Source organism: Nerophis lumbriciformis, linkage group LG37 (assembly GCF_033978685.3).
Source record: "Nerophis lumbriciformis linkage group LG37, RoL_Nlum_v2.1, whole genome shotgun sequence".
Taxonomy (NCBI): Eukaryota; Metazoa; Chordata; class Actinopteri; order Syngnathiformes; family Syngnathidae; genus Nerophis; species Nerophis lumbriciformis.
The window spans coordinates 11,713,268-11,738,018 of record NC_084584.2 but is presented as its reverse complement, the minus strand read 5'-3'; the positions used below and the strand labels follow the sequence as shown (position 1 = coordinate 11,738,018).

The window sequence follows — 24,751 nt, the reverse complement described above, 5'->3', positions numbered from 1 at the left end:
GTATATTGTAGCGTCCCGGAAGAGTTAGTGCTGCAAGGGGTTCTGGGTATTTGTTCTGTTGGGTTTATGTTGTGTTACGGTGCGGATGTTCTCCCGAAATGTGTTGGTCATTCTTGTTTGGTGTGGGTTCACAGTGTGGCGCATATTTGTAACAGTGTTAAAGTTGTTTGTACGGCCACCCTCAGTGTGACCTGTATGTCTGTTGACCAAGTATGCTTGCATTCACTTTTGTGTGTGAAAAGCAGTAGATATGTGATTGGGCCGGCACGCAAAGGCAGTGCCTTTAAGGTTTATTGGCGCTCTGTACTTCTCCCTATGTCCGTGTACACAGCGGCGTTTTAAAAAGTCATAAATTTTACTTTTTGAAACAGATACTGACAATTTCCGATATTACATTTTAAAGCATTTATCGGCCGATAATATCGGACATCTCTAGTTTCAATGAAAAATTATTTGCAAAAGAAAAATCCATAAATTAGCAGCACCGTTTTATAAGCCGCAGGGTGCAAAGCGTAGGGGAAAAAAGCAGCGGCTTATAGTCCGGTAATTCCCTGAGCATAGAGACATGATGGTTGAAGGACGTGAATTTTGAAGCAAGCTTGTAAGTTGTCCGTGGTGTGCAGATCAGCTGAAGCACCTGGAGACCCTGTTCCAGGAGGACCATTATCCTGACGGGGAGAAGAGGAAAGTCATCGCCGCCTCAGTCGGCGTCACACCTCAGAGGATTATGGTCAGGCCGCCGCTCCTCATTTCACTTTCCCTCGCACGCAATCTTCCCCCCCTGAAGGAAGAGCGTTCAAAGTCGACACGCTCGCTCCTCCGCGCCGCCGGGCTCTCGGGTGGTCATGTGCTGCCATGTGTGTCGCAGGTGTGGTTCCAGAACCGCCGTGCCAAGTGGAAGAAGGTGGAGCGCTTGGTGACGGGCAAGGTGGAGCAGAGGCAGAGCGGGGACGGCGGGAGCCCCGCCCACCCCCGCATGCCCACTTTGCTGCCGAACATGGCGGCCAACAGGTGAGCCTGATGAAACGTGTATTCCTCTTGAAGAGCACAGAATCACCTGCGTTTCTTCCTGACACCTGCTTTCTAGCAAGGCAGCGCCCGCCTTCTCGGGTCACTTTGGTGCCAAGATGCCGCCGCCGGAGCCTGTGGCGCAGCCCTTCTGCACCCCGTCCACACACACCCTGCCCTCCTACGGCACCCTGCAGGCCACCATCAGCAGTCCAGGTTGAGTTGTGCACCTGTTCACTCCTTCACATGACTCTCATTTCATGGCACATCTGCTCCAGCTCGTTCAGGGGTCTGCAACCCTTGGCTCTAGAGCAGGCCTGGGCAATTATTTTGAATCGGGGAGCCAAATTTAGAGAAAAAAATGTGTCTGGGGGCCGGTATATCTGATTTTTTTAGAACATTAATATAAAACCTCATAATGTCTGATTGAATGCTAAAAACGTTATGACAGACCGCCTTAAAAAACAGAATAGAATTAAAAAAGTTTAACTGAATGAGACATGTAAATAAAGAATGTTGGTTTTAGCAATATTAACTATGAAGGATAAAACACTGAATATTGACAACATATGAACGTCACACCCCCTCTCCATCCACATATTTTACAATCAAGAAAAATGCAAAAAAACAGCGAAATATGAACGCGAAAAAACTAAAAAACCCGCCTACAATCTGATGCATCTGATACATCACTAAGCTTTAGAACTTTGTTGTAAAAATCTCCTTCCGCGTCTGTCCCTGACACCCACATTTCAGACTAGACTGGCCGCTCTGGAAACACTCTGTGGAAACGCTCCCCACCCACATTGCTTGGTGCCTAGTCTGAGCTGCTGTGACTTAGATTACCATAGTAACTAATTAGATTACCATAGTAAGTAGTATATCATGCAAAAGTGCAGATTCCAACCATTGAAATACTTTGTATAGTTCAAGACTTACGGTAGTTTAAAAACATCACTGCACATCATAATGGCTGTCAAGTGTTTTGCTTTTTTCGCTGTGCTTATCCCACACTTGAAAGGATGTACCAACGCTGAATGTGGCTTCTGGATTTTACTCAAAAGACCAGACCGTTGTTATTTTTTTCCTTTTATTTTCCTTTAGTTTGCAACAGTTTCTCCAAACGAAGAAACAGCTTCTTTTTTTTTTTTTTAGTCTTTATAGCAGTCTTTAGCAGTCTTTATAGTAGTCTTTAGTAGTCTTTTTAGCAGTCTTTATAGTAGTCTTTAGCAGTCTTTATCGTAGTCTTTTTTATCAGTCTTTAGTAGTCTTTTTATCAGTCTTTAGTAGTCTTTTTAGCAGTCTTTAGCAGTCATTAGTAGTCTTTTTAGCAGTCATTAGTAGTCTTTTTAGCAGTCATTAGTAGTCTTTTTAGCAGTCTTTAGTAGTCTTTTTAGCAGTCTTTATAGTAGTCTTTTTATCAGTCTTTAGTAGTCTTTTTATCAGTCTTTTTAGCAGTCTTTAGCAGTCTTTAGCAGTCTTTAGTAGTCTTTTTAGCAGTCTTTAGCAGTCTTTAGTAGTCTTTTTAGCAGTCTCTTTAGCCGTCTTTATAGTAGTCTTTTTAGCAGTCTTTAGTAGGGATGTCCGATAATGGCTTTTTGCCGATATCCGATATTCCGATATTGACCAAACCCTTAATTACCAATACCGATATCAACCGATACCAATGTATACAGTCCTGGAATTAACACATTATTATGCCTAATTTGGACAACCAGGTATGGTGAAGATAAGGTCATTTAAAAAAAAAAAAAAATAATAAGATAGATAAATTTAAAAACATTTTCTTGAATAAAAAAAAGTAAAAAAAATATCAAAACAGTTATATAGAAACTAGTAATTAATGAAAATGAGTCAAATTAACTGTTAAAGGTTAGTACTATTAGTGGACCAGCAGCACGCACAATCATGTGTGCTTACGGACTGTATCCCTTACAGACTGTATTGATATTTATTGATATATAATGTAGGAACCACAATATTAATAACAGAAAGAAACAACCCTTTTGTGTGAATGAGTGTAAATGGGGGAGGGAGGTTTTTTGGGTTAGTGTACTAATTGTAAGTGTATCTTGTGTTTTTTATGTAAATTGAATTTAAAAAAAACAACCAAAAAAAAACCCGATACCGATAATAAAAAAAAACAAACGATACCGATAATTTCCGATATTACATGCTAAAGCATTTATCGGCTAGTCTTTAGCAGTCTTTATAATAGTCTTTAGCAGTCTTTAGTAGTCTTTTTATCAGTCTTTAGTAGTCTTTTTAGCAGTCTTTAGTAGTCTTTTTAGCAGTCTTTAGTAGTCTTTTTAGCAGTCTTTTTAGTAGTCTTTAGTAGTCTTTTTAGCAGTCTTTAGCAGTCTTTTTAGTAGTCTTTAGTAGTCTTTTTAGTAGGGATGTCCGATATTGGCAGGCCGATAAATGCTTTAAAATGTAACATCGGAAATTATCGGTATCGTTTTTTTTTTTATCTGTATCGTTTTTTGTAATTTTTTTTAATTTTTTTTTATTAAATCAACATAAAAAACACAAGATACACTTACAATTAGTGCACCAACCCAAAAAACGTCCCTCCCGCATTTACACTCACAGGTCAGCAGCAGGAAGCATGACGTGCTCTAAAACTTGCTGGTAGACGGCTGCGTTGACCCTGGATCTCAGGAAACAGAGTGGACCGACACCAGCAGATGACATGGCACCCCAAACCATCACTGATGGTGGAAACTTTACACTAGACTTCAGGCAACGTGGATCCTGTGCCTCTCCTGTCTTCCTCCAGACTCTGGGACCTCGATTTCCAAAGGAAATGCAAAATTTGCATGGTTGGGTGATGGTTTGGGGTGCCATGTCATCTGCTGGTGTCGGTCCACTCTGTTTCCTGAGATCCAGGGTCAACGCAGCCGTCTACCAGCAAGTTTTAGAGCACTTCATGCTTCCTGCTCCTGACCTGCTCTATGGATGGGGTTGGGGGCATGGCTAAAAGGGGAGGAGTAATATATATACATACAGGTAAAAGCCAGTAAATTAGAATATTTTGAAAAACTTGATTTATTTCAGTAATTGCATTCAAAAGGTGTAACTTGTACATTATATTTATTCATTGCACACAGACTGATGCATTCAAATGTTTATTTCATTTAATTTTGATGATTTGAAGTAGCAACAAATGAAAATCCAAAATTCCGTGTGTCACAAAATTAGAATATTACTTAAGGCTTATACAAAAAAGGGATTTTTAGAAATGTTGGCCAACTGAAAAGTATGAAAATGAAAAATATGAGCATGTACAATACTCAATACTTGGTTGGAGCTCCTTTTGCCTCAATTACTGCGTTAATGCGGCGTGGCATGGAGTCGATGAGTTTCTGGCACTGCTCAGGTGTTATGAAAGCCCAGGTTGCTCTGATAGTGGCCTTCAACTCTTCTGCGTTTTTGGGTCTGGCATTCTGCATCTTCCTTTTCACAATACCCCACAGATTTTCTATGGGGCTAAGGTCAGGGGAGTTGGCGGGCCAATTTAGAACAGAAATACCATGGTCCGTAAACCAGGCACGGGTAGATTTTGCGCTGTGTGCAGGCGCCAAGTCCTGTTGGAACTTGAAATCTCCATCTCCATAGAGCAGGTCAGCAGCAGGAAGCATGAAGTGCTCTAAAACTTGCTGGTAGACGGCTGCGTTGACCCTGGATCTCAGGAAACAGAGTGGACCGACACCGGCAGATGACATGGCACCCCAAACCATCACCCAACCATGCAAATTTTGCATTTCCTTTGGAAATCGAGGTCCCAGAGTCTGGAGGAAGACAGGAGAGGCACAGGATCCACGTTGCCTGAAGTCTAGTGTAAAGTTTCCACCATCAGTGATGGTTTGGGGTGCCATGTCATCTGCTGGTGTCGGTCCACTCTGTTTCCTGAGATCCAGGGTCAACGCAGCCGTCTACCAGCAAGTTTTAGAGCACTTCATGCTTCCTGCTGCTGACCTGCTCTATGGAGATGGAGATTTCAAGTTCCAACAGGACTTGGCGCCTGCACACAGCGCAAAATCTACCCGTGCCTGGTTTACGGACCATGGTATTTCTGTTCTAAATTGGCCCGCCAACTCCCCTGACCTTAGCCCCATAGAAAATCTGTGGGGTATTGTGAAAAGGAAGATGCAGAATGCCAGACCCAAAAACGCAGAAGAGTTGAAGGCCACTATCAGAGCAACCTGGGCTCTCATAACACCTGAGCAGTGCCAGACCCTCATCGACTCCATGCCACGCCGCATTATAGCAGTAATTGAGGCAAAAGGAGCTCCAACCAAGTATTGAGTATTGTACATGCTCATATTTTTCATTTTCATACTTTTCAGTTGGCCAACATTTCTAAAAATCCCTTTTTTGTATTAGCCTTAAGTAATATTCTAATTTTGTGACACACGGAATTTTGGATTTTCATTTGTTGCCACTTCAAATCATCAAAATTAAATGAAATAAACATTTGAATGCATCAGTCTGTGTGCAATGAATAAATATAATGTACAAGTTACACCTTTTGAATGCAATTACTGAAATAAATCAAGTTTTTCAAAATATTCTAATTTACTGGCTTTTACCTGTATATATAAGAAATACTTGACGTTCAGTGATATCTAGCTATATATATATATATATATATATATATATTATTTTATATATATATATATATATATATATATATATTGTATTATATATATATATATATATATATATATATATATATATATAAAATAAATACTTGAATTTCAGTGTTCATTTATTTACACATATATACACACACATAACACTCATCTACTCATTGTTGAGTTAAGGGTTGAATTGTCCATCCTTGTTCTATTCTCTGTCACTATTTTTCGAACCATGCTGAACACCCTCTCTGATGATACATTGATGTGTGGCACGCACAAAAGTGCTTTCATCAAATGCACTAGATGGCAGTATTGTCCTGTTTAAGAGTGTCACAACATTGCTGTTTACGGCAGACGAACTGCTTTACGGTATACAAAAAAGTGACTCCTGTTGTTGTGTGTTGTTGCCACGCTGGGAGGACGTTAATGAAACTGCCTAACAATAAACCCACATAAGAAACCAAGAACTCGCCCTCCATCATTCTATAGTTATAACGTGATTGGGCAGGTACGCTTTTTTATATTGTGGAGGACCTGAGTCCGCCTGAATTTCGGGAGATTTTCGGGAGAAAATTTGTCCCGGGAGGTTTTCGGGAGAGGCGCTGAATTTTGGGGTTGGCAAGTATGCTCCTCGCACAATGTTTGCAAAAAATTTGGCGCAAATCTCACGCGAAATGTCTTCCACTGAAACATAAAAGATGGACGCCATGTTTGTTTACAATTAGCTTAGGGAAATTTTACTAGTAGGGGGAAAAGGAGCCCTTTATTTGGTCACCCTCACCCACCTAATCCATCAGTACGGGTAATCGCACCTTATTTGGAGCGTTTTTTTGTGTAAATATAACAAATGTCGGTTGTGTGCTCACCCCGTGTTTATTTCGTGTCATTTATGTAAAGTGAAATGTTGCTGCATTGGTGCACGCTTGGTGGGAAATAGACCAAACCAGCGAATCACTTTAATCTCTGCCTTTTTATCTCCAAGGTCAGCCCAGAGTGCGAGACGGGGGACATCGCCAGCCCGAGTTCCACCCCCGCCCCATGCACAGCCCTCCCCCACTGAGGAGAGTCAGCCTCCCGCACCTCACCGCCGCCGCCGCCTACAACCCCATCCTCAACACGCTGGCACACACCCCGCCTCGCTTTGTGGAGGGCGGAGCTTGTCACGCTCTGCAGACGTACGCAAGGTCAGCGCAATGCAAAGCAACACATTAGACTAACAATAGTGCTCATTCCATCCAGAAACTAAACCACAGCTTCATTAGGTACACCTGCTCCATGCGATATCTGCATCCCGAAACATTCAAGTTGTTAATAAACATGTTTATGATTAATATTATAGACAATAGTCATACAGTGGCTATATTCTATAATAAAATGTTTATGATTCCAAGTAAAAAAAATCTAAATGAAATGTATTAGTCTTCCCCCGTTTACCACTGTTAATTGGTTCCGGATAGAGATGTCCGATAATGGCTTTTTTGCCGATATTCTGATATTGTCCAACTCTTGATTACCGATTCCGATATCAACCGATACCGATATATACAGTCGTGGAATTAACACATTATTATGCCTAATTTTGTTGGATGCATTAAACATTGTAACAAGGTTTTCCAAAATAAATCAACTCAAGTTATGGAAAAAAATGCCAACATGGCACTGCCATATTTATTATTGAAATCACAAAGTGCATTATTTTTTTTAACATGCCTCAAAACAGCAGCTTGGAATTTGGGACATGCATGAGGAGGTGGAGGGCTGTATATTGTAGCGTCCCGGAAGAGTTAGTGCTGCAAGGGGTTCTGGGTATTTGTTCTGTTGTGTTTATGTTGTGTTACGGTGCGGATGTTCTCCTGAAATGTGTTTGTCATTCTTGTTTGGTGTGGGTTCACAGTGTGGCGCAAAGTTGTAACAGTGTTAAAGTTGTTTATACGGCCACCCTCAGTGTGACCTGTATGGCTGTTGACCAAGTATGCTTGCATTCACTTGTGTGTGTGGAAAGCCGTAGATATTATGTGACTGAGCCGGCACGCAAATGCAGTTAAAGGCACCCCCCCAATATTGTTGTTTGGGTGGAAATCGGGAGAAATTCAGGAGAATGGTTGCTCCGGGAGATTTTGGGGGGGGGCTGTTTATTGTAGCGTCCCGGAAGAGTTAGTGCTGCAAGGGGTTCTGGGTATTTGTTCTGTTGTGTTTATGTTGTTACGGTGCGGATGTTCTCCCGAAATGTGTTTGTCATTCTTGTTTGGTGTGGGTTTACAGTGTGGCGCAACAGTGTTAAGGTTGTTTATACGGCCACCCTCCGTGTGACCTGTATGGCTGTTGACCAAGTATGCATGGCATTCACTTGTGTGTGTGAAAAGCCGTAGATATTATGTGACTGGGCCGGCACGCAAATGCAGTTAAAGGCACACCCCCAATATTGTTGTTTGGGTGGAAATCGGGAGAAATTCAGGAGAATGGTTGCCCCGGGAGATTTTTGGGTGGGGGGCTGTTTATTGTAGCGTCCCGGAAGAGTTAGTGCTGCAAGGGGTTCTGGGTATTTGTTCTGTTGTGTTTATGTTGTGTTACGGTGCGGATGTTCTCCCGAAATGTGTTTGTCATTCTTGTTTAGTGTGGGTTCACAGTGTGGCGCAACAGTGTTAAGGTTGTTTATACGGCCACCCTCAGTGTGACCTGTATGGCTGTTGACCAAGTATGCATGGCATTCACTTGTGTATGTGAAAAGCCGTAGATATTATGTGACTGGGCCGGCACGCAAATGCAGTTAAAGGCACAACCCCCAATATTGTTGTTTGGGTGGAAATCTGGAGAAGTTCAGGAGAATGGTTGCCCCGGGAGATTTTTGGGAGGGGCACTGAAATTTGGGAGTCTCCCGGGAAAATGGGGAGGGTTGGCAAGTATGACTGGGAGACGCAACTGCTCTGTACTTCTCCCTACGTCCGTGTACCACTACATACAGCGGCGTTTTAAAAAGTCATAAATTTTACTTTTTGAAACCGATACCGATCATTTCCGATATTACATTTTAAAGCATTTATCGGCCGATAATATCGGCAGCCCGATGTTATCGGACATCTCTAGTTCCGGACATAAATTAATTTCTGCAAAGTAGGAATCGATAATTTTAAATTAAATATTTTCATAGCTAGAGCATAAAAACATGTTTACAACCTTCTAAATAAGTTTTCAAGGTTATGCCAGCCCTGTAGACTTAAAATAACGCCCTTCATTTACCTTTTTTACACTCGTTGAATTCGATATAGTAATGCAGTCTGGGGTTGAGCCAATCAGTGGCCATGATACTGAACAGCGCTCATATTGGTTTGGTCTCATCAAGTGGGCAATACTACTTTATTTATATTTGTAGTTCATTTAAGCCATTTTATGCTTGCAAAGGCTCAATTTAGGACCAACGAATATGTAGAATGTGCTTAAAAAATGAGAAAATACCCTCCCAAAAATCTACAATGTGTCAAGCCATGTTTATGCTTAAAAATAATCGTAGATTGTGCTTAAAAAAAAAAAATTTAAGTATAAAAAAATGCCATGTTGATGCTTAAAAAGGTTTCATTTAGGACCAAAAAATTTGTAGAATGTTTAGAAAAAATGTTTTTAAAAATGTTGCCGTCTTTAGTTATTTTTATGCTTGAAAAGACTTAATTTAGGACCACAAACTGTAGACTATGCTCCAAAAAATATCCCCCAAAATTATAGAATGTATTTAGCCATTTTTTATGCTTGAAAAGGCTTAATTTAGGACCAAATAAATTGCACACGTTAAGCCATTTTTATGCTTGAAAAGGCTTAATTTAGAACCAAATTGTAGAATATGCTTGAAAACTGAATTTAAAAAAACAAAAACAAATCTGTAATATGTGGAACCATTTTTATGCCTAAAAAAAATTTTTTTTATTTTGAACCAAATAAATTGCACAATATGCTTAAAAAAATCCAAAACAAATCTGCGATGTGTTGAACCATTTTTATGCTTGAAAAGGTGTAATTTAGGACCAAAGAAATTGTAGTATATGCTTTCAAAAAATGAACAAATATCCCAAAAATCTGCAATGTGTTAAGCCATTTTTATGCTTGAAAAGGCTTAGATTAAAAGCAAATACATTTTAGAATATGCTTAAAAAATGAAAAAATATCCCAAAAATCTGCAATGTGTTAAGCCATGTTTATGCTTGAAAAGGCTTAGATTAAAAGCAAATACATTTTAGAATATGCTTAAAAAATGAAAAAAATTTGGTATGTTGAACCATTTTTATGCCTAAATAAAAAGACTTAATTTAGAACCAAATAAATTGTAGAATATGCTTTAAAAAATGAAAATATATTCAAAACAAACCTGTGATATGTGGAACATTAATATTGAACATGTTTGTGTACATTGAACATAGTTATGTACATTTATTTACACTGAACATAGTTGTGTACATTTATTTACATTGACCATGTTTGTTTACATTGAACATAGTGGTGTCCATTTATTTACATTGACCATGTTTGTTTACATTGAACATAGTGGTGTCCATTTATTTACATTGACCATGTTTGTTTACATTGAACATAGTGGTGTCCATTTATTTACATTGACCATGTTTGTTTACATTGAACATAGTGGTGTACATTTATTTACATTGACCATGTTTGTTTACATTGAACATAGTGGTGTCCATTTATTTACATTGACCATGTTTGTTTACATTGAACATAGTGGTGTACATTTATTTACATTGACCATGTTTGTTTACATTGAACATAGTGGTGTCCAATTATTTACACTGGACATAGTTGTGTCCATTTATTTACATTGACCATGTTTGTTTACATTGAACATAGTGGTGTCCAATTATTTACACTGGACATAGTTGTGTCCATTTATTTACATTGACCTTGTTTGTTTACATTGAACATAGTAGTGTACATTGATTCACACTGACCATGTTTGTTTACATTGAACATAGTGGTGTACATTGATTCACATTGACCATGTTTGTTTACATTGAATGTAGTGGTGTACATTGATTCACATTGACCATGTTTGTTTACATTGAACGTAGTGGTGTACCGGTACATTGATTCACATTGAACATGGTTAACATTAAACTTGTTGTTTGTGTTGTCTTCAGTACCCTGTTTGACTTTGAGGACAAGCTGGACTACCTCCTGCCGAGCCAGCAGAGCAACACGCTGTCCTTGCAGCTGCCGAGCAGCTACCCAGTATCCAGCCAGCAGCCGCAGCAGCGCCAAGCCCAGACGTCTCTGCCCGGCATGGCTTACCTCACCCCCTCTCCTTACCTCGCCCCCAATCCTTCCGATTCTATCTCCTCCTCCTACGTCGCTTTCGCCCCCACCGGGAACTCCAGCGCTGGGGTCACCTACGCTACCGGGGGCCACGCGTATGTGCAGTCCCAAAGTGGGGGACAGATTCTGCTTCAGGCCGCCGGCCAACATGGTGAGTTGGGAGGTGGACATCATCGTCCTACACACCTGTCAGATTCCCAAATATTGTGGCCTAGTAAGTCCAGCACGGTTACGTAGTCCTAAGATGTCTGCTGTACGGATTTATGCCTCCTGGGGATTCAGCTGTGCTCTTTGTATTCTTGGTTTTCCTTCCACAGCAAACATGTTGATCTGGCCTGCTTGCTGAAAACTTACAAACAGTTCACTTTAGTACACTTTAGATTCCTCAATAATACCACATTGTAATACCACATTTTCAGATGATGTGGTGGCCTGGCAGGCCACATTTTAAAATGACCTGGCGGTCCCAATTTTTAAATGACGTGGCAGTTTAGCACTTTTTTAGGTAATGTTGCGGCCTGGCGAGCCACATTTTATAAATGTTTTTTGGCGTTTCGGCCTGGCGGGCCACATTTTTAGATTTTGTGGCGGCATGGTGAGCCACACTTTTTAGATTTGGCAGTCTAGCTGCCTCATTTTTTTTAATTTTTTTTTTAATAATGTTGCGGCCTAGCTGGCCACATTTTTAAAGGACGTGGCGGCCAGGCGACCAAATTTTTTAAATGTCATGCCGGGCCACACATTTTAGATAATGTTGCAGCCTGGCAGGCCACATTTTTTAGATTTTGTTATGGCCTGGCGTGCCACATTTTATAAATGTTTTTGGTGTGGCGGCCTGGCCTGGTGGGTCACATTTTTAAATGTAATGGCGGGCCACACATTTTAGATAATGTCGCAGCCTGGCAGGCCACATTTTTTAGATTTTGTGGCGGCATGGCGGGTCGCACTTTTAGAAGACGTGGCGGCCTGGCGGGCCACATTTTTAGACGATGTGGCAGTCTAGCTGCCTAATTTTTTTTTGTAAATGTGCGGCTTAACTGGCCACATATTTAATTGATATGGCAGGCCTGGCGAGCCAATTTTTTAAATGTCATGGAGGGACATATTTTTAAATGTCATGGTGGGCAATACATTTTAGATAATGTTGCGGCCTTGCAGGCCATATTTTTTAGATTTTGTGGCGGAATGGCGGGTCGCACTTTTAGATGACGTGGCAGTCTAGCTGCCCCACTTTTTTAGATAATGCAGCGGCCTGGTGAGCCACACTTTTTAGATGTGGCAGTCTAGCTGCCTCATTTAAAAAAAAAAAAAAAAAAAAATGTTGCGGCCTAGCTGGCCACGTTTTTAAATGATGTGGCGGACTGTCGAGCAAATTTTTTAAATGTCATGGCAGGCCACACATTTTAGATAATGTCGTGGTCTGGCAGGCCACATTTTTTAGATTTTGTTACGGCCTGGCGTGCCACATTTATAAATGTTTTTGGTGTGGCGGGCCACATTTTTAGATTTTGTGGTGGCATGGCGGACCACATTTTTAGATGGCCTGGCGGGCCACATTTTTAGAAGATGTGGCAGTCTAGCTGCCCCACTTTTTTAGATAATGCAGCGGCCTGGTGAGCCACACTTTTTAGATGTGGCAGTCTAGCTGCCTCATTTAAAAAAAAAAATAATGTTGCGGCCTAGCTGGCCACATTTTTAAATGACGTGGCGGACTGGCGAGCAAATTTTTTAAATGTCATGGCAGGCCACACATTTTAGATAATGTCGTGGTCTGGCAGGCCACATTTTTTAGATTTAGTCACGGCCTGGCGTGCCACATTTATAAATGTTTTTGGTGTGGCGGCCTGGCGGGCCTCATTTTTAGATTTTGTGGTGGCATGGCGGGTCGCACTTTTAGAAGACGTGGCAGCCTGGCGGGCCACATTTTTAGATGGTCTGGCGGGCCACATTTTTAGAGGACGTGGCAGTCTAGCTGCCTCATTTTTTGTTTTAAATGTGCGGCCTAACTGACCACATATTTAATTGATGTGGCAGGCCTGACGAGCCAATTTTTTAAATGTCATGGAGGGACATATTTTTAAATGTCACGGTGGGCCACACATTTTAGATAATATTGCGGCCTGACAGGCCACATTTTTTAGATTTTGTTGCGGCCTGGTGAGCCACACTTTTTAGATTTGGCAGTCTAGCTGCCTCTTTTTTTTTTTTTTTTTTTTTTTAAATAATGTCGCGGCCTAGCTGGCCACATTTTTAAAGGATGTGGCGGCCAGGCGACCACATTTTTTAAATGTCATGGCGGGCCACACATTTTAGATAATGTCGCGGCCTGGCAGGCCACATTTTTTAGATTTTTGCTATGGCCTGGCGTGCCACATTTTATAAATGTTTTTGGTGTGGCGGCCTGGTGGGCCACATTTTTAAATGTAATGGCGGGCCACACATTTTAGATAATGTCGCAGCCAGGCCTGCCAAATTTTTTAGATTTTGTGGCGGCATGGCGGGTCGCACTTTTAGAAGACGTGGCGGCCTGGCAAGCCACATTTTTAGATGACGTCGCAGCATGGCGGGCCACATTTTTAGATTTTGTGGTGGCATGGCGGGTCGCACTTTTAGAAGACGTCGCGGCCTGGCGGGCCACATTTTTAGATGGCCTGGCGGGCCACATTTTTAGATGATGTGGCAGTCTAGCTGCCTCATTTTTTGTTTTAAATGTGCGGCCTAACTGGCCACACTTTTTAGATGTGGCAGTCTAGCTGCCTCATTTTTTTTTTTTAAATAATGTCGCGGCCTAGCTGGCCACATTTTTAAATGATGTGGCGGACTGGCGAGCTAATTTTTTAAATGTCATGGCAGGCCACATTTTTTAGATTTTGTCACGGCCTGGCGTGCCACATTTTATAAATGTTTATAAATGTTTTTGGTCTGGCGGGCCACATTTTTAGATTTTGTGGTGGCATGGTGGGTCGCACTTTTAGAAGACGTGACGGCCTGGCAAGCCACATTTTTAGATGACGTCGCAGCATGGCGGGCCACATTTTTAGATTTTGTGGTGGCATGGCGGGTCGCACTTTTAGAAGACGTGGCGGCCTGGTGGGCCACATTTTTAGATGGCCTGGCGGGCCACATTTTTAGATGATGTGGCAGTCTAGCTGCCTCATTTTTTGTTTTAAATGTGCGGCCTAACTGGCCACACTTTTTAGATGTGGCAGTCTAGCTGCCTCATATTTTTTTTTTAAATAATGTCGCGGCCTAGCTGGCCACGTTTTTAAATGATGTGGCGGACTGTCGAGCAAATTTTTTAAATGTCATGGCAGGCCACACATTTTAGATAATGTCGTGGTCTGGCAGGCCACATTTTTTAGATTTTGTTACGGCCTGGCGTGCCACATTTATAAATGTTTTTGGTGTGGCGGCCTGGCGGGCCACATTTTTAGATTTTGTGGTGGCATGGCGGACCACATTTTTAGATGGCCTGGCGGGCCACATTTTTAGAAGATGTGGCAGTCTAGCTGCCCCACTTTTTTAGATAATGCTGCGGCCTGGTGAGCCACACTTTTTAGACGTGGCAGTCTAGCTGCCTCATTTAAAAAAAATAATAATAATAATGTTGCGGCCTAGCTGGCCACGTTTTTAAATGATGTGGCGGACTGGCGAGCAAATTTTTTAAATGTCATGGCAGGCCACACATTTGAGATAATGTCGTGGTCTGGCAGGCCACATTTTTTAGATTTAGTCACGGCCTGGCGTGCCACATTTATAAATGTTTTTGGTGTGGCGGCCTGGCGGGCCACATTTTTAGATTTTGTGGTGGCATGGCGGGTCGCACTTTTAGAAGACGTGGCGGCCTGGCGGGCCACATTTTTAGATGGCCTGGCGGGCCACATTTTTAGATGATGTGGCAGTCTAGCTGCCTCATTTTTTGTTTTAAATGTGCGGCCTAACTGGCCACACTTTTTAGATGTGGCAGTCTAGCTGCCTCATTTTTTTTTTTTAAATAATGTCGCGGCCTAGCTGGCCACATTTTTAAATGATGTGGCGGACTGGCGAGCTAATTTTTTAAATGTCATGGCAGGCCACATTTTTTAGATTTTGTCACGGCCTGGCGTGCCACATTTTATAAATGTTTATAAATGTTTTTGGTCTGGCGGGCCACATTTTTAGATTTTGTGGTGGCATGGTGGGTCGCACTTTTAGAAGACGTGGCGGCCTGGCAAGCCACATTTTTAGATGACGTCGCAGCATGGCGGGCCACATTTTTAGATTTTGTGGTGGCATGGCGGGTCGCACTTTTAGAAGACGTGGCGGCCTGGCGGGCCACATTTTTAGATGGCCTGGCGGGCCACATTTTTAGATGATGTGGCAGTCTAGCTGCCTCATTTTTTGTTTTAAATGTGCGGCCTAACTGGCCACACTTTTTAGATGTGGCAGTCTAGCTGCCTCATATTTTTTTTTTTAAATAATGTCGCGGCCTAGCTGGCCACGTTTTTAAATGATGTGGCGGACTGGCGAGCTAATTTTTTAAATGTCATGGCAGGCCACATTTTTTAGATTTTGTCACGGCCTGGCGTGCCACATTTTATAAATGTTTATAAATGTTTTTGGTCTGGCGGGCCACATTTTTAGATTTTGTGGTGGCATGGTGGGTCGCACTTTTAGAAGACGTCGCGGCCTGGCAAGCCACATTTTTAGATGACGTCGCAGCATGGCGGGCCACATTTTTAGATTTTGTGGTGGCATGGCGGGTCGCACTTTTAGAAGACGTGGCGGCCTGGTGGGCCACATTTTTAGATGATGTGGCAGTCTAGCTGCCTCATTTTTTGTTTTAAATGTGCGGCCTAACTGGCCACATATTTAATTGATGTGGCAGGCCTGACGAGCCAATTTTTTAAATGTCATGGAGGGACATATTTTTAAATGTCACGGTGGGCCACACATTTTAGATAATGTTGCGGCCTGACAGGCCACATTTTTTAGATTTTGTCGCGGCCTGGTGAGCCACACTTTTTAGATGTGGCAGTCTAGCTGCCTCATTTAAAAAAATAAATAATGTTGCGGCCTAGCTGGCCACATTTTTAAATGATGTGGCGGACTGGCGAGCAAATTTTTTAAATGTCATGGCAGGCCACACATTTTAGATAATGTTGCGGCCTGGCAGGCCACATTTTTTAGATTTTGTCACGGCCTGGCGTGCCACATTTTATAAATGTTTATAAATGTTTTTGGTCTGGCGGGCCACATTTTTAGATTTTGTGGTGGCATGGCGGGTCGCACTTTTAGAAGACGTGGCGGCCTGGCAAGCCACATTTTTAGATGACGTCGCAGCATGGCGGGCCACATTTTTAGATTTTGTGGTGGCATGGCGGGTCGCACTTTTAGAAGACATGGCGGCCTGGTGAGCCACATTTTCATATGGCCTGGCGGGCCACATTTTTAGATGACGTGGCAGTCTAGCTGCCTCATTTTTTTGTTTTAAATGTGCGGCCTAACTGGCCACATATTTAATTGATGTGGCAGGCCTGACGAGCCAATTTTTTAAATGTCATGGAGGGACATATTTTTAAATGTCATGGTGGGCCACATATTTTATAGCGGCCTGACAGGCCACGTTTTTTAGATTTTGTGGCGGCATGGTGAGCCTCACTTTTAGAAGACATGGCGGCCTGGTGGGCCACACTTTTTAGATGTGGCAGTCTAGCTGCCTCTTTTTTTTAAATGTCATGGTGGGCCACACATTTTAGATGATATTGCGGCCTGACAGGCCACCTTTTTTAGATTTTGTGGCGGCATGGTGAGCCACACTTTTAGAAGATATGGCAGCCTGGCGGGCCGCATTTTTAGATAATATTGCGGCCTGACAGGCCGAATTTTTTAGATTTTGTGGCGGCATGGTGAGCCACACTTTTAGAAGAAGTGACGGCCTGGTGGGCCACACTTTTTAGATGTGGCAGTCTAGCTGCCTCTTTTTTTTTTTTAATAATGTCGCGTCCTAGCTGGCCACATTTTTAAATGATGTGGCGGACTGGCGAGCAAATTTTTTAAATACCACGGCAGGCCACAGATTTGCGATAATGTTGCGGCCTGGGAGGCCACATTTTTTAGATTTAGTTGCGGCCTGGCGGGCCACGATTTTAAATGTAATGTCGGGCCACACATTTGAGATAATGGTGCGGCCTGGCAAGCCATATATTTTAGATTTTGTGCCGGCATGGCGGGTCACACTTTTAGAAGACGTCGCGGCCTGGCGGGCCACATTTTTAGATGACGTGGCAGTCTAGCTGCCTTTTTTTTTTTTTTTTTTTTAATTTGGCGGCCTAACTGGCCACATATTTAAATGATGTGATGCCCTGGTGAGACAATTTTTTAAATGTCATGGAGGGTTATATTTTTAAATGTCATGGCGGGCAACACATCTTATATAATATTGCGGCCTGACAGGCCACATTTTTTAGATTTTGTGGCCTAACTGGCCACATATTTAAATGATGTGATGCCCTGGTGAGACAATTTTTTAAATGTCATGGAGGGTTATATTTTTAAATGTCATGGCGGGCAACACATCTTATATAATATTGCGGCCTGACAGGCCACATTTTTTAGATTTTGTGGCGGCATAGTGAGCCGCACTTTTAGAAGACATAGCGGCCTGGCGGGCCGTATTTTTTAGATTTTGTGGCGGCATGGTGAGCCACATTTTTAGAAGATGTGGCAGTCTAGCTGCCCCACTTTTTTAGATAATGTGGCGGCCTGGTTTTTAGGTGACAGCACATCCGGCCCCTGGGCTTTGAGTTTGACAGCTGTGCTTTAGTGTGTGTGCAGCAGGTAGACTTGTCCCTTGTCAACTGTGTCAGCTTTGTGTGTTGACCAAGTATATTATTATTCATTAGTTAGACATTTTAAACTGTTTTTCATTACATTTCAGTTTTTTTCTCTTTTTTTTTCTTACTTTTTCACAGTTTTTTTTCTGACAGTATGCCAACAAAACTTGGTGTGCGGGCTGCAAACACCCCCGTTCTGAATCCTTTTCAACGTCTAATATATTTGTGTTTGCACGCAGGTGGCATGGCGGCCTACCAGTCGTACCCGTGGGCCAGCGTGTACGCCCAGTCCACCGCACACCAGCGGAGCTACATCGTCCGCGACCTCCAGGCGCCGTCACCCTCCGCCGGCCTTCCGCCGTGCGTGCAGCACGCCGCCTCCGCCGCCGCCATCCTCCCGCCTGTGTGCACCCTCCAGCCTTCCCGCATCCGAGCGGAGAGCACGGCGACGAAGGCCGCGCCCTTGCTGCCCCCCTCTCAGGCCAGTCCCGTCTCTCTGCACAGCCCTCTGGCGCCCTCTTGTGTAAGGATGGAGTATGACAGCCCGCGACAGATTCACAGCCACTTCCACTGTGACTTCTCTCCTATCCACCTCTGACCTTACTATAATTGGCTACGTTTACAAACACGTGTTGTCTTCATATCTGTGTTTAATTCTAGACTATGGGCTGGTTCCCAAAATATTTGTTCTCTTCTCTTGCTGCAAGAGGGCGCTCTTCCTTTGCTTGGTGATGGTGTGTTTGGGAGATGATGCTGAGGTGTTAAGCATAATAATAATAATAATAAAGCCGCCCCAAGAACTCTTTAATGTGTGTTTGCTGCTCCCAGCGTGGAGCTCAGTCAGTCTGATAGGTGTGTGAGAAGTCACTATTGGAATGGAATGATGCTGCCAGAGGAGGCGAGATGGATGAGATGATGGGAGTGTGTTTAGTCGACACACAACCGTCAGTTATGTAACTTTGCTGCACTTTTTAATGAAGCGCTCTTATTCTTGCTGGCTGGCTTGTTGGGTGTTGCTGTTGGCAGGAGAAACACTCAAAGACTTCTTTTTTTTTTTCTTTTTTTTTTCCTCTACATTTTCATGTTTTTCTTTTTTTTTTTTCATTTCTAAGGTGGCCCGAGTGTGAGAGCACTATTCACACTGTGCCCAGTCTCTGCCTTGACTTAACGGGCTTAACGTTAAGTCGGAGTGCATGCATGCGTGCCGCTCGCCGTCCGCGCAGGCTGGATTGAACACTGAGCAGTACTTCCTCTGCAGTGAACAGAGAGCGTATAGAATACAGGTGGAGGGTCTGAATGTATGTATGTATGTATGCGTGTGCATGGGATGCTTCAGTCCACCCTGATCCCGCTATGCCAATATTGACTCTGAGATTTGAAGAAAGGGAAACTTGTTTCAATATTTATGGTTGTGGTCATACGGTCTTTACCTAATGCAGCATGGCTTGCAGTATTTGCAAAGGTGTTGATGCAAGCCAGCGGAGGTAATAATGTCCAGTGTGGAACAAAGCGAGGGTACTAGTTTTCCCCAAAATATCGGACAAATAGACTTGTGGTGGGAATCGGTATGTAACAAACCTGCTTTTATGTAGGCAAATACAAAGAGCAGACTATATAGCGGGATGAAAACATGATTTTTTTAGCACGCATTAGGCTTGTTTGCACGTACTACGTGTCTGGCAGTACAGTATTATAATGTTTGATGTTCTCCGGGTGCTGCTGGCCTCAATGTGGCGACAGTCCTGGCAGCCAAGGTGGGCGATTTACAGGAAAAGTTAGTGTTTGATTACCACTTTCCTGTATTGGATTATGAAGGAGCAGGGCTCAAATTTAACCACGGCAACAAGATTGAAGATTGTTTATTGTCATATGCACAGTTAAACAGTTTGCCGTACAATGAAAATCTTACTTTGCTAGTCCACCCTTCAACAAGTCACACGGTACTTAGCTAAAAAAAAAAGAAAAAGAAATAAATGTATATACAAGGCACAGTAAGTACAAACCCCGTTTCCATATGAGTTGGGAAATTATGTTAAATATAAACGGAATACAATGATTTGCAAATCCTTTTCAACCCATATTCAGTTGAATATGCTACTGTGGAAGACCCTTGCTTCCGGGTGAGTTCTCAGGACCATTCCAGGGAAGACATTGTCGTGAGATGGTTTAGGCTTCTTTATTTTTCGGGAACAGAGTCTTTGGCGCGATTTTCAGCAGCTGCCTTTTCTTACGTGAGCACACGAATGGTTTCCTTCCGTCCGCCGTCTGCTTTTCAGCAGCACGTCGCCGTCGTTCGCCGTCTACTTTTCAGCAGCACGTCGCCGTCGTTCGCGTGGTAGCAGAGGATGGTTTCCTCCCGTCTGCCGTCTGCTTTTCAGCAGCACGTCGCCGTCGTTCGCCGTCTACTTTTCAGCAGCACGTCGCCGTCGTTCGCGTGGTAGCAGAGGATGGTTTCCTCCCGTCCGCCGTCTGCTTTTCAGCAGCACGTCGCCGTCGTTCGCCGTCTACTTTTCAGCAGCACGTCGCCGTCGTTCGCGTGGTAGCAGAGGATGGTTTCCTCCCGTCCGCCGTCTGCTTTTCAGCAGCACGTCGCCGTCGTTCGCCGTCTACTTTTCAGCAGCACGTCGCCGTCGTTCGCGTGGTAGCAGAGGATGGTTTCCTCCCGTCCGCCGCCTGCTTTTCAGCAGCACGTCGCCGTCGTTCGCCGTCTACTTTTCAGCAGCACGTCGCCGTCGTTTGCGTGGTAGCAGAGGATGGTTTCCTCCCGTCCGCCGTCTGCTTTTCAGCAGCATGTCGCCGTCGTTCGCCGTCTACTTTTCAGCAGCACGTCGCCGTCGTTCGCGTGGTAGCAGAGGATGGTTTCCTCCCATCCGCCGTCTACTTTTCAGCAGCACGTCGCCGTCGTTCGCGTGGTAGCAGAGGATAGTTTCCTCCCGTCCGCCGTCTGCTTTTCAGCAGCACGTCGCCGTCGTTCGCGTGGTAGCAGAGGATGGTTTCCTCCCGTCCGCCGTCTGCTTTTCAACAGCACGTCGCCGTCGTTCGCCGTCTACTTTTCAGCAGCACGTCGCCGTCGTTCGCGTGGTAGCAGAGGATGGTTTCCTCCCGTCCGCCGTCTACTTTTCAGCAGCACGTCGCCGTCGTTCGCGTGGTAGCAGAGGATGGTTTCCTCCCGTCCGCCGTCTGCTTTTCAGCAGCACGTCGCCGTCGTTCGCCGTCTACTTTTCAGCAGCACGTCGCCGTCGTTCGCGTGGTAGCAGAGGATGGTTTCCTCCCGTCCGCCGTCTGCTTTTCAACAGCACGTCGCCGTCGTTCGCCGTCTACTTTTCAGCAGCACGTCGCCGTCGTTCGCGTGGTAGCAGAGGATGGTTTCCTCCCGTCCGCCGTCTGCTTTTCAGCAGCACGTCGCCGTCGTTCGCCGTCTACTTTTCAGCAGCACGCCGCCGTCGTTCGCGTGGTAGCAGAGGATGGTTTCCTCCCGTCCGCCGTCTGCTTTTCAGCAGCACGTCGCCGTCGTTCGCCGTCTACTTTTCAGCAGCACGTCGCCGTCGTTTGCGTGGTAGCAGAGGATGGTTTCCTCCCGTCCGCCGTCTGCTTTTCAGCAGCACTTCGCCTTTGGCGTGCTTTTCAGCAGCTGCCTTTTCTCTGTCTCGCTCTCGCGGTGTACTGTGCTCCGTGTCTTGCCTCTGGCTCTCCACCTCTCCTCCCGTCTCTCTCGGCTGTCACCCTTTTATACAAGACAGATTATCTGATTGTGCCCAGCTGCCCGACCCACGCACCTGTAGTCCATTTGGACGCGGGTCCGCAGGCCACGCCCCCTCGCCGCCATCTTGGAGCGGGCCCCGGTGTCGGACCGCCGGCCCCGCCTCTCCACAGCTACAAAGACAACATATTTGATGTTCAAACTGGTAAACTTTTTTTTTTTTGCAAATAATCATTAACTTTAGAATTTGATGCCAGCAACACGTGACAAAGAAGTTGGGAAAGGTGGCAATAAATACTGATAAAGTTGAGGAATGCTCATCAAACACTTATTTGGAACATCCCACAGGTGAACAGGCTAATTGGGAACAGGTGGGTGCCATGATTGGGTATAAAAGCAGATTCCATGAAATGCTCAGTCATTCACAAACAGGGATGGGGCGAGGGTCACCACTTTGTCAAGAAATGCGTGAGCAAATTGTTGAACAGTTTAAGAAAAACCTTTCTCAACCAGCTATTGCAAGGAATTGAGGGATTTCACCATCTACGGTCCGTAATATCATCAAAGGGTTCAGAGAATCTGGAGAAATCACTGCACGTAAGCAGCTAAGCCCGTGACCTTCGATCCCTCAGGCTGTACTGCATCAACAAGCGACATCAGTGTGTAAAGGATATCCCCACATGGGCTCAGGAACACTTCAGAAACCCACTGTCAGTAACTACAGTTGGTCGCTACATCTGTAAGTGCAAGTTAAAACTCTCCTATGCAAGGCGAAAACCGTTTATCAACAACACCCAGAAACGCCGTCGGCTTCGCTGGGCCTGAGCTCATCTAAGATGGACTGATACAAAGTGGAAAAGTATTATGTGGTCTGACAAGTCCACATTTCAGATTGTTATTGGAATCTGTGGATGGCGTGTCCTCCGGACCAAAGAGGAAAAGAACCATCCGGATTGTTATAGGCGCAAAGTTGAAAAGCCAGCATCTGTGATGGTATGGGGGTGTATTAGTGCCCAAGACATGGGTAACTTACACATCTGTGAAGGCGCCATTAATGCTGAAAGGTACATACAGGTTTTGGAGCAACATATGTTGCCATCCGAGCAACGTTACCATGGACGCCCCTGCTTATTTCAGCAAGACCATGCCAAGCCACGTGTTACATCAACGTGGCTTCATAGTAAAAGAGTGCGGGTACTAGACTGGCCTGCCTGTAGTCCAGACCTGTCTCCCATTGAAAATGTGTGGCGCATTATGAAGCCTAAAATACCACAACGGAGACCCCCGGACTGTTGAACAACTTAAGCTGTACATCAAGCAAGAATGGGAAAGAATTCCACCTGAGAAGCTGAAAAAATGTGTCTCCTCAGTTCCCAAACGTTTACTGACTGTTGTTAAAAGGAAAGGCCATGTAACACAGTGGTGAACATGCCCTTTCCCAACTACTTTGGCACGTGTTGCAGCCATGAAATTCTAAGTTAATTATTATTTGCAAAAAAAAAAAAAAGTTTATGAGTTTGAACATCAAATATGTTGTCTTTGTAGTGCATTCAACTGAATATGGGTTGAAAAGGATTTGCAAATCATTGTATTCCGTTTATATTTACATCTAACACAATGTCCCAACTCTTATGGAAACGGGGTTTGTAACATAACATTATTGCACATTCTGATTGACAGTCAACAGTATAAATATGGAGGTGACTTTGGGTCACAGCAGCAGTTAAAGTGTCTTTAGTGGTCAAAGGTGTAAAAGTGTCTACAGTGATGGTTCACAGTTCGGGGGTGGTCATGGTAGCTGTCTTTTTGTTCAAAAAGATAAAAGTAAAACGGGGGGAGGGGTGGGCTAGCATTCACAAGTAGTCCTGGATTTCAGGCTCCTGTATCGTCTGCCTGATGGTAGGAGGCTGAAGAGACTGTGTACTGTCCTTTATGATGTTGTGTGCTCTCCTGGTGGCCCTGGTAGAGTACATGTCCTGGGAAGGCTGCTCCTGATATGTACTGAGCAGTTTTAATCACTTGCTGGAGTGCCTTCCTGTCCTTAGCAGTGCAGTTTCCATACCAGACGGTGATTGAGCTGGTAAGGACACTCTCAACTGTACTTCTATAGAAGTTGTTGAGAATTTTGGGTGGCATGCCACATTTTCTCAGCCTTCTTAGGAAGTACAGTCGCTGCTGGGCTTTCTTTGTTTGTTGGGTGTTGTGATCCCAGGTGAGGTCCTCGCTGATGTGGGTCCCGAGGAATTTAAAGGTTTTCACCCTGTCCACCTTTGTCCCCCCTATGTACAGAGGTGTGTACTGTGCACTCCTTCTCCGTGGGTCAATAATCATCTCTTTGGTCTTGTCTGTGTTCAAGGAGAGATTATTATCCTGACACCAGGCCACCAGTTCCGCTACCTCCCTTCTGTACGCTGCCTCAGCTCCCCCGGTGATCAGTCCAACGACCGTAGTATCATCTGCAAACTTGATGATACTGGTGTTGTTCTGGGAGGCCACACAGTCGTGTGTGAAGAGGGTGTACAATTGAGGGCTCAGCACGCAGCCTTGGGGGTCCCCTATGCTTAGAACCTTTGTGCCTGATGTCTGGTTGCCGATTCTACAAAACTTAAATAAATGCTAACAATAAAGAAATAATAAATTTAAAAAACTCCCGCTATCAAAATGTAAAAATAGACATAAAGGCATCATGTAATGACAACAAGCTGACAAGTTGCTATTATTACATACTTGCCAACCCTCCCGGATTTTCCGGGAGACTCCCGAAATTCAGCGCCTCTCCCAAAAACCTCCCGGGACAAATTTTCTCCCGAAATTCAGGCGGAGCTGGAAGCCACGCCCCCTCCAACTCCATGCGGACCTGAGTGACGTGTCAACAGCCTGTTTTCACGTCCGCTTTCCCACAATATAAACAGCGTGCCTGCCCAAACACGTTATAACTGTAGAATGATCGAGGGCGAGTTCTTGGTTTCTTATGTGGGTTTATTGTTAGGCAGTTCCATTAACGTCCTCCCAGCGCGGTAACAACACACAACAACAGCAGTCATGTTTTATTCTACCGTAAAGCAGTTAGTCTGCCGTAAACAGCAATGTTGTTGTAATATATTGAGTTGGAGGCAATAACCAGGCGAGGTGATGAAGTACGTCTCTTTACTGTAGACTTCAGAACAGACTCACACACTTGACGTCAGGTGCGCAACACCACGTAAATCGTTGGCCAACCAAAAAGTAACCCCAGTACGCTATAGCCAACATTCACCAGGAGATGGCAACAG

The 24,751-nt window shown here is 44.2% G+C and overlaps 1 protein-coding gene across 3 annotated transcripts in view; it reads left to right on the top strand.

The window, feature by feature from the left end:
* nobox (NOBOX oogenesis homeobox) overlaps nucleotides 1–18,587 on the top strand; it is a 32,239-nt gene extending 13,652 nt beyond the window's left edge. For all 3 annotated transcript variants that reach the window (XM_061931139.1, XM_061931140.1, XM_061931138.1), the window contains exons 4-9: nucleotides 624–730; nucleotides 869–1,011; nucleotides 1,088–1,224; nucleotides 6,634–6,835; nucleotides 10,790–11,115; nucleotides 18,019–18,587. In XM_061931139.1, coding sequence (XP_061787123.1) covers nucleotides 624–730; nucleotides 869–1,011; nucleotides 1,088–1,224; nucleotides 6,634–6,835; nucleotides 10,790–11,115; nucleotides 18,019–18,377 — 1,274 coding nt within the window. In that variant the 3' untranslated portion in view covers nucleotides 18,378–18,587. The remainder of the gene's footprint in view (nucleotides 1–623; nucleotides 731–868; nucleotides 1,012–1,087; nucleotides 1,225–6,633; nucleotides 6,836–10,789; nucleotides 11,116–18,018) is intronic.
* The last annotated feature ends 6,164 nt before the right edge of the window (nucleotides 18,588–24,751 follow it).